We start from the raw sequence: 10,093 nt of genomic DNA, 5'->3' as shown, positions 1-10,093 counted from the left end.
AAGGTCCTTGTAAGCATAGTAGTATAGCCAGTCATGGACCACCACATTCCAGGTTCTATAATAGTTAGAGTATGATGTAGAATTCCACCAATCCTGAGGAGAAAAAGTAAAGATATGAAAGTACACACACTCTCAAAGCAAAACCTCTGAATATTCCCAGGAAACATACATAGATGATATAGAACCCAGAGTATTTTGTTATAAATTATTTGTCCACACACTAATGTCAGGAAAATATTTAACCCACTCCTGCTGGCTTGAACCACTGGTGGTACATGCATGACTGTCCCATCAGATGACTTGAACTAACTCATGGTAGATGTGACCAATAAAAGTGACTAGATCTGTCTGAACCATCAGAGTACAAGCCACCATATGGGACAGTCAGGCATGTACCACCGGTGGTTCAAGCAAGCAGGAACATATACAAGTCAGAGCCACCCAGCAGCAAAACATGAATTATGGCCCCATCATGAACAAGTTAAGGCATTCTTGCTATGAGTATGCAATACATTATTTTAGTGTTACACATGATTAAGTTCCTGGACTATTTTGTCTCATTATGAAATTACAATGAAAGATACAGAACATAGAGAAGCAGTTAAATCTAATATTCACCTAAACAACTATCAGTAAACCTCTTCCCAGTCCTGCTAGAACGTAATGAATGACTCATAAAGTCATGATGACTAGATCAAGTGCTGCCACTAAAGAGCTGTTGGGTATCATAAATAGCAAGATTCAACTATATAGCAGTAAGGTGGCAGCCATCTCCAAGTCCTAGTGTCACTGTTTATAGGTCTTGTTCCAAATCTAAAATCAGACTAACAGAATTAGACATGAATTTGCAACTCACACTCTTTGAGAAAAAAACTCACGCTTCTTTGAGAAAAAAGTGGCAGACTTGGAAAGTCGCCCCAGTAATAAAACTTGAGGGCTCTAGGTAGTGCTGTAGAACACTTGAGGGCCACACTCTGGCTCTATTCTAATTCTGATTTCTTTTCTTTGGTACCAGGAATCGAACCCAGGACCTTGCACTTGCCAGGCAGGCTCTTGTACTGCTGAACTATATCCCTGGCCCTTAATTCTGATTTCAAACATGTAAGAACACTATTATGCCGGGTGAGGTAGCACACACCTATAATCCCAGCACTCAGGAGGCTGAGGCAAGAGGATAACTGTGAGTTCAAGGTCAGCCTGCGCTACACATGAGACCCTGTTTAAAAACAACCAACCAAACAAAAAATACAATTTTGACCAGAACTAATACCTCTCAAAAGAAAGGAGGGAGAAAGTATTTAAGACTGCTCAACAGTCTTAAACGGATTAATTTGCTGAGGTCATCTTACACACTAGCCAGCCAATTCCAAATGAATGAGCAATCAGAGAAGTCTCAAGGTGCCTGCTGGACAAATATTGTCCTACCATAGTGACCAATATATCCTCACAGGACCCAGCAGAAACCACATACTTTACTATGGAGGAGATCTTAGAGGCAGAAGAAAAGATGAAGCTAAATATATCTGTATCAGAATTTCAGCCTTGGTATCAGCATATTCTTGGAAAAGAAAATTATTTCACAATGTTTGTATCAAAATGTTGGTAATAAAAAAAAAATGTTGGTAGTGCTCAAACATTTAACAATGAAGAAATAAAATCTAGAAAGAAAGGTGAGCCCAAAGATATATATTACCTTATAAAACATCCTGTCACCAAATCGTAACATCTCAGCAAAGGCATTGAGCCAGCAGTGCAAAAAGGCAAAAAAAGAAAGGAACATCATCAGCACACCTAAAAATAAGATTAACAATATGAAGAATCTTTTCAAATAGCTTACATACTAAGCCATTAGTTACACGTCATCATTTGCTTAGCTGGGATTATTTTATAAAATATGCAGTTATTCTAGTTTATCCACTCCAGAGATGATATAGTACATTTTCGGAAGTTAATTAAAAAAAGAAAATCAGTAACAGACAACCGACAACCCAGCAGATTTAACAGACAACCGAGAATGTTTTAAAGAAAGGCCTTGATATATGGCTTAAGCTGGTATCCAAGCCTCTTAAAACTCAGACTCCATAACACCTTTCTAAACCCAATATTTAAAACAGGAAGATTTTGCTCCCACTCTTTTTATGGAGCTTCTGGCAACTCTGGAGTCATTTTTTGTGGTCACACACTGGAGGGGTAAATGTTGTGCCACTGGTATATAGTTGCTAGAAGCCAAGAGGCTGCTAAACAACAACATGTAAGAGCCACCCCAAAGAGGGGCTGGGGATTTAGCTCAGCGGCAAAGCGCCTGCCTGGCAAGCGCAAGGTCGTGAGTTCGGTTCCCAGTGCCAGAGAAAAACCAAAAGAAAAAGCGAAAAACCACAAAAAAAAAAAAAAAAAAAAAAAAAAAAAAAAAAAAAAAAAGAGCCACCCCAAAGAATCATCCAGCCCACAACATGAATACTCACAGATTAACATAAGCTGGTCTAACTTATTTCCAATAACTCTGCCCTCAGTGTTGTAAATATCACTGGCTGGACTTCTCTCATCCCAAATACTCCACACTTTTATATCATCCCCTATCTAAAAGTCCTTGCTACCACTTATATGCCAGGCAAATACCTATTTTTTAATACCCGGTGTTAAATGTCATCTCTATAAAATGAAGTCCATAAGCACTTTGATTATCATACACTGCAATATATTATGAAATATACATTTACATATCAGCCTTTTTCATTCACTTATTCAAAAAATATTTATGGAGCTTCTACTATGTGCCAGAGAATTGGAGAACACAGGATAGATTATAACCTTTAAAACACAATCTTTGGCTGGGCGTGGTGGCGCATGCCTGTAATCCCAGCACTCAGGAGGCTGAGGCAGGAGGATCCTTGAAGTTGAGACCAGCCTGGGCTACAAAGTGAGCTCAAGGTCAGCCTGAACTACATAATGAGACCCTGTCTCAAAAAGACCAAAAAAAAAAAAAAAAAGACAATCGTTTTTTTTGGTACTGGGAATTGAATTCACGACCTTGTGCTTGCCAGGCAGGCGCTGTGCCGTTGAGCTGTATGCCAGCCCAATCCTTTCTTTTTTAAAAGACACAATCCTTGATCTCAAGGCAAGAGAAAGACATCCAAGTATGTAATACATATCTTTCTGTAAGGACAGACAGTTTATTATGGGAGGGAGTCCTAAAGATTACTGGAAGAAGTCATAAGAGTAAAGAAGAGTGACTCTTTACTCTGTAATTAGTAAAGAGAAAGAGCTAAATCAAAGAAATTATACAATGCAAGCTCCTAATGTCGCGTATGCCACTGAGTCTTCAGCATCCAGCAGTCAAGGGTGGTAAGAAAGGAGGTATGGCTGGAAGACAGGGGAAGACAAACAGTGGCAAGTGAAATTCCAAAATGTGATCAGAGCACCCAAGGCTCCATGGAGGTCAAACTGGATATGGGCTAAATGATCTACTTGGTTTAGAACAGGTTATTAGTGATTTTAGCAGGGTATTTCAGTGGCCTGGTAATAGCAAGAACAAGATTATAGGGAACTGAACAGTGAAAAGATAAAGGGGCCAGTGGAAATGGCAGAGTGGTAAGCAACAGCTCAGCCTCTCTAAGATTTGGAATTCAGACACTGGTAAATAAGGCTGAGGCAAGAAGATTGCAGTGAGTTCGAGGCCAGCCTGGGCTACACGGTGAGTTCAAGGACAGCCTGCACGGCAAGACCCTGTCTCAAAAACAAACAAAAACCCCAGACACTGGAAAATAACAACTTGAAGAAGAAAAAAAGGAGAGAGAAGTAGATCCCTTAGAACCAAAAAAGACCTGACAGGAAAATTAAAGCCTACAGAGAAACTAAAGAGAAAGAACACAATGTGGAGAGTGGAAGGGGCAGTGTGCACTTCTCCCTGGCTCCCTTTGCTACAGCTCACGGCTTGTGGGAAAGGGAGACCGAGACCAGAGACAAAGTGAAAGCTGGGGACTTCACAAGACTTCAGAGACAAACTCAGGGTGGAATGGACTGGCGGGTGCAGTGAGCTGCCGGAAGAATGCAGGATTCTGCACCCACAAGTCCTTTGTCAGGCAGCAGCTGGAAAATTTCTCTCATCCAAGCACCCACCATATCCCTGGAGACAGCGCTTGGTTGGAGGTCACTTTGGGGAAGGGTTTACTGGGTAAAAGCTGCAGTCAGGCTGGAAAGAGATTCCCTGCGGGGTTTGAGCCAAAGGACACAGGCCTCACCCCACAGCGAGAGGCCATGGTCAGCCTGAGCTGCTCTGGATTTGAAAGTCGTGCTACCTGCACCTTCACCCTAATGCTAATGCCTAACATTACTGCCAGCATCCAAGACAGATCTGGGGTCTGACTGCCTTCTTTACCAACGTGAGCAGGGACATATCTCAACTTGGACACCGCCCCAAAATTGTAGATCCCAGAAGAAAATCACACATTCAAAATCACAGAAATTTTTTTTTTTCTTTCTTTTTGTGTAAGTGTACAATTTTTTTTCTTTTTCTCTTCTTTCCTTTCCACCTTTCTTCTTCACCAGTGTATTGGGATTTGGGGGATTCTCTTTTGTCCTTCTTTTCTTGCTTCTTATCTGTCTTACATTTTAAAATTTTATCCTCTTTTAATTTTTCTCCCTTTAACATCCCTCCCCCCTCTCTCTCCCCCTGTCTTTTTGAGACAGGGTCTCACTACACAGTTCAGGCTGGCCTTGAGCTCACTTTGTAGCCCAGACTCGTCTCGAACTTGCAACGATCCTCCTGCCTCAGCCTCCCAAGTGCTGGGATTACAGGTGTATACCACCACACCAAGCTTTTCTCTCATTTTTAACCTCGGTATAATTTCTTATTTTTCCTCTTTTTACCTTCTATTTCTCACCAGTTTTTTCTCTTACCTTTACCTAATTCTATAAACATCCTTCAACACCCCAGTAAGAATCCTTTGTACCACTTCGCTCCTTGTTCTCATATCAAACAGTTTAAGGTTTGAAATTTTTCTTCTTGCATTACCCTATTCCCAAATAAATCCTATATCTTTAACAGTATAACAAAGCTTACTAACTTCTAGACAGTTAACTTCACAAAATTACTGAATTCTTCTCTACCATTAGCAGAGATATAGCAGTCACATGTGATACATACTAGCTATAAATTAATACCTGGATTTTAAATGTTTACACCATATTAGTAGCTTTCTTCTTCTACAGTTAAGGGTAGTATATAACTGGTTCTTAAAGTATGTGAATATCTAATTTGCCCTAGACAATACTGCTGTAGCTGATTTGCTTGATATTACAAGGGTCACATTATTGTTGCTATTTCTCTGTAAACCAACACTCAGATAACCTTTGTGACATTAACAATCCTAAAGTATATTCCCAGAGAATTCTATGCCAGGTAATTACACTGTGTCCTCCCCTTCCAAATTAACCAAGTGATGAGATCATGAGGCTGAGGCCAAGGACAACAGTTAGCCACAACAAAAGTCCATCAATGAAAAGTGTATAACTAAAGAGCTTGCTATACTAGCAACAAAAGTTTTCACGCTGTAAGCATCACAAAACCTCAGCATAAAACAAACAGAAGACTAATAAAATTAGACCCTCCTCATATTTAAACACCCAATCAAAAATGGGAATCTGAGCTGGGCCTGGTGGTGCACGCCTGTAACCCCAGCACTTGGGAGGCTGAGGCAGGAGGATCATTGCAAGTTTGAGACCAGCCAAGGCTACCAAGTGAGCTCAAGGCCAGCCTGAACTGTATAGTGAGACCCTGTCTCAAAAAGACCAAAGAAAGAAAGGGAGGGGATCTGTAATGAATAGACACTTCTCAGTTGAAGAAATACAAATGGCCAATAAATACAGGAAAAAATGTTCAACATCACTAGCCATTCCAGAAATGCAAATTAAAACAATGTTAAGATTCCATCTCACTCCTGGAAGAATGACTATCAAGAAATCAAACAATAACAAATGCTGGAGAGGCTGTGGGGAAGAAAAGAACCCTTTTCCACTGTTGGTGGGAGTACAAAATGGTAAAACCAGTATATAAACCAGGGTGGAGCTTCCTCAAAAACCTAAAACTAGAAGTTCCATTTGACCCAGCTATTCCCGTTCTAGGTTAAAACATCATATTACAGTGATCCCTATGTTCATAGCAGCACAATTCACAACAGCTAAATCTTGGAAGCAGCATATTATGTCCAGCAACAGACAAATGGGTAAAGAAAATATTGTATGTATACAAAAAGAGTATTACTTTGACATAAAGGATAAACTTGAGTCATTTATAGGAAAATCAATACACCTCCAAACCATATGTTAAGTGAAGTAAATCAGACTTACAAGATAAAACATCGAATGTTTCCTCTCATTTGAGAAACCCAATATATAAAGTAGAAAATAAAAAAACAAGACAGTAGGAAAAAAGAGAAAAAAATCTTACTGTAATCCAGCATGGCCAATGTATCTGAAAGTGCACCTTGATTTAGTATAATGGTCTTATTTGTTTTATATGGGTTTTTTGCCTGTTAGTCTGGCTGTTAATCTGTGTTTACAGTATTTTAAAGGCTTACTGTAAGATAAAGCCTTATAAAATAAATCTGATGCTGGCAAAAAAAACATTTTAAAAAGCAGTCTAAAAAGGAAGGGGAGAAAAAAAAGGGAATGAGATACATTATGTACATGTACTAACTCCCCACAATGAATGTAATCATTATGTACTGCAAACATGTACTAAAAAAAAAAATGTTTTAAAAGATAAAGCATAAAGACAGACCATCCACAGGAGAGCAAATTTTAAGTGAAAGCCAGAAGGTAAGTGGAGTGATTGGCCTAAAACTAGAAGATCCTCCTCTAAGACAGTTGGAAAAAAAGTAAAGATGCATTTAGATCGGCATATAGATATACAGAAAAAAGTCAAGAAAACCAATAATGGCCACAGGCAATAGCTTTCTATTTTTCTTCTGCATATATAATGACCAAATTAACAAGTCCTCATGTTACCTGGCAAGATGGAGTTAAACACACACAGGACCAGAACACGAGCGCTGAAGGGCTCCTGTTTGATAGTCCCAAACAGTGGTACACAAAGCCTTTCAAAGATGTAGTACAGGTAAAAAATGCAACCGAAAACCTGAAACATAACAAATAAAGAAAATCTGGTAAGTAAAGATGGCCGGTGATATTTTTCCTCTCAAGAATGTATGTATGTGACCCTAAAACTAATGTTTACACATATCCGATTTTACCCTAGTATATAACATTGCAAATAAGCTGGCCTTGCACTCATTTATTTATATAGCCCAGACTGGCCTTGAACTCACGACAAAACCCCTGCCTCAGCCTTCAGAGTGCTGGGAGTACAGGTGTGCGCCACTACACCCAGCTATTAAATTGCATTTTAAAAGATTATCTAAGAAACTCTTTTTCTTGCTACATAAGACCTATAAAAGAGCTTATGTTACAGATGGATGTGGTAGCAAACGCCTGTAATACCAGCACTTGGGAGGCTGAGGCAGGAGGATCCTTATGAGTTTGAGGTCGGCCTGGGCAACAAAGTGAGCTCAAGGCCAGCCTGAATTGCACAGCGAGACCCTGTCTCAAAAAGAAAAAAAAAAAAAAACTTATGTTACAAATGGATATTCTAAATAAAACTTAAATAGGGATTTATGATTCTGATAATGGAGTGGGGGAGAAATGGAGGATTTTCAGTTACTGAACCAAATAAAATACAATTACATTAATACTTTCTTTTATTAAAGAAAATTATTTTTGATGTTGGCAAAATAAACAATATACATATACTGTTAAAGGATCACATAGTCTCAGAACACAGTATATCTGAGATCCCTGACATAAATTTTATCAACATTTAAAACAGATTAAATTATAATGAGTCCCCCATTTCCCACCAATCAATATATCTTAGGCAGTTAAAAAATAAATTTTAAAAAGTACCTGTGCAAACTGCAAAACAACATAACTCCATCTTATAGTGGGAGTTCTAAAAAAAGAGAAAAGTTTTTAAAAGTAAATAATAAACCTTAAGTAAAGCCTCCCACAATAAATATTTTTCCACACAGAGTATCACTTATGGGCAGGGATATGGCCCAATGACTCTGGGCTCAATCCAAAATAATTCAATTATTTAATTATGTTCAAAATTGCTTTTTATCAGACTGCTAGACTTTATGAAGCTTCTTATGGCAGAGAAAATGAAGACACATGGTATTTTCTCAACAGCCCTCCATGAAGCGGCTCCTGCCACCTTTTCTCCCCTCACTCATGTGACGGCTGTTTTACCCGCCAGCTGCACCTCATGTGCCATTACCTGGGGTAGCTGTCACGGTAGATAAGCGTAGGAGCAAATAAGAAGTATAAGTACTGGTTGACTGTGGGTACTGGAACTGTACCTAGAAAAGGAAAACCAGATCAAAGGCTTTTGCTTTCTCCCAACAAAGCTAAAAGGGGAAAAACAAGGAAGCACAGAGAGGAAAGAACAACATAACCTCTTAGTTCATGCTGTTTACTTTTTTACATTTGCAGAGTATTATCAATTCTCTTAAGAGTATTATCAATTTCTCTTAAGTTATTCTTGTCACTGATGTAACTGCTAATGTGTGAAGCAACTGTTTGCAAAGAATAAAAACAAACACAGGTGTAATAAAGTTCACAATAGTCAGTGGATGTGAGGTTATGGAAGAGGCTAATGAGCTGTTTCTTTATAGGTACAAGGACAAAACAAGAATAGTCAGTTCTAGGTGCAGAAGCACACACCTACAATCTTAGCTACTCAAAAGGCTGAGACAGGAGAACTGCAAGTTGAGGCCAATACAGTGACAGCAATACAGTGAGGCCCAATCACAAAAATAAACATTAAAAAAACTGTTAATTTTTAAAAGGCAAGAATACTAGAATAACCAAGATGGAGCCCACAGGTGAAATACCCTGTCAATAATTCTTTAAAAAAATTACATACTTGACTTCTCCTTAGCTGCATTTAGTACTCTTGGCACATTCTCTCTGACAAATGAATGGGCCTTCATTATCATACGAATCTACAAAAGGAAAAGATAAACTTTCTATCATTGACTTGTCTCTTATAAGCAACCTCCAAATAGTACAAGATTGTATTTGCACAAAAAAAGTCTCCTCGATTTTGCATACAGTACCACCCCAAGTTCACTTTCATAAAGTAATGAATTTTTTTTCTTAAATCTCCAAAGCAGGACATGTGACTACTCAAATTATTTTGCACCTACTTAACACTGTTACAGAAATATTGTAGATTAGAAAATTAAAAGTTCATTGGAGATGAGGACCTGAGGCAGGAGGATTGCTGTAACACTGTGAGCCCCCCAAAGAAAGTTTCCTGAAATGGTCCTTTCCATTAGTCAAACAGAATGTTATATACAAACAATATAAATTAGAAAATTCTGAAGGATATATAAACAAAATAAATCTCTTATTTAGTTGATAATAGTTCTATGGCAATACAGGAAGTTTAACACTTCAAAAGTGGAGTTTTTAATGACGCAAGTGCTTTATAATCTAGATGACTTTTACAAAAAGTATTAGAAATATTTTTAATTCATCCAGGCCAGGTGTGGTGGTGCACGCCTATAATCCCAGCACTCAGGAGGCTGAGGCAGGAGGAGGATTGCCATGAGTTTGAGGACAGCCTGGGCTACATAATGATTTCAAGGCCAGCCTGAACTACACAGCAAAACCTTGCCTCAGAAAAAAAAAAAAAAAATCATCTAGAATAGTTCAATATAATTTACTTCATTTAGAAGACCTAGAGAACACTAAAGCAAGAATGAATTTTTAAAGGATGAGATGATCTAATTTAATATTTTAATTTTACAAGTAAGGGCACAAAGAGTCATATATGAAAATTTATCCAAGTTAATTTAGCTAAAAATAACAGTTGACTTTCCTTATCATTATTATTTTAACTAGAGCAAAACTGTGTTAGGTAACACTCAAAACCATACCTGTTCAAGTATAATAATTAACCGGGAAGCTGGTGGCAGTGCATATGCTAATACAACGTATGTTGGTCCCACACCTAGAATTCCAAGCTGGAAGA

General features: G+C 38.4%; 1 protein-coding gene across 1 annotated transcript in view; it reads right to left on the bottom strand.

Annotated features, from left to right (window-relative positions):
* The window catches only part of Soat1 (sterol O-acyltransferase 1), a gene marked incomplete in the record, with an annotated part of 64,316 nt that overhangs the window by 5,948 nt on the left and 48,275 nt on the right, over positions 1–10,093 (bottom strand). Inside the window, 7 exon segments of the mRNA XM_013521162.1 lie at positions 1–93; positions 1,694–1,791; positions 7,006–7,135; positions 7,960–8,005; positions 8,333–8,414; positions 8,981–9,059; positions 9,999–10,085. Coding sequence (XP_013376616.1) covers positions 1–93; positions 1,694–1,791; positions 7,006–7,135; positions 7,960–8,005; positions 8,333–8,414; positions 8,981–9,059; positions 9,999–10,085 — 615 coding nt within the window.

This window comes from Chinchilla lanigera, unplaced genomic scaffold, assembly GCF_000276665.1.
Source record: "Chinchilla lanigera isolate Chin_1 unplaced genomic scaffold, ChiLan1.0 scaffold00005, whole genome shotgun sequence".
NCBI lineage: Eukaryota > Metazoa > Chordata > Mammalia > Rodentia > Chinchillidae > Chinchilla > Chinchilla lanigera.
This window is presented reverse-complemented; position numbering and strand designations above follow the sequence as displayed.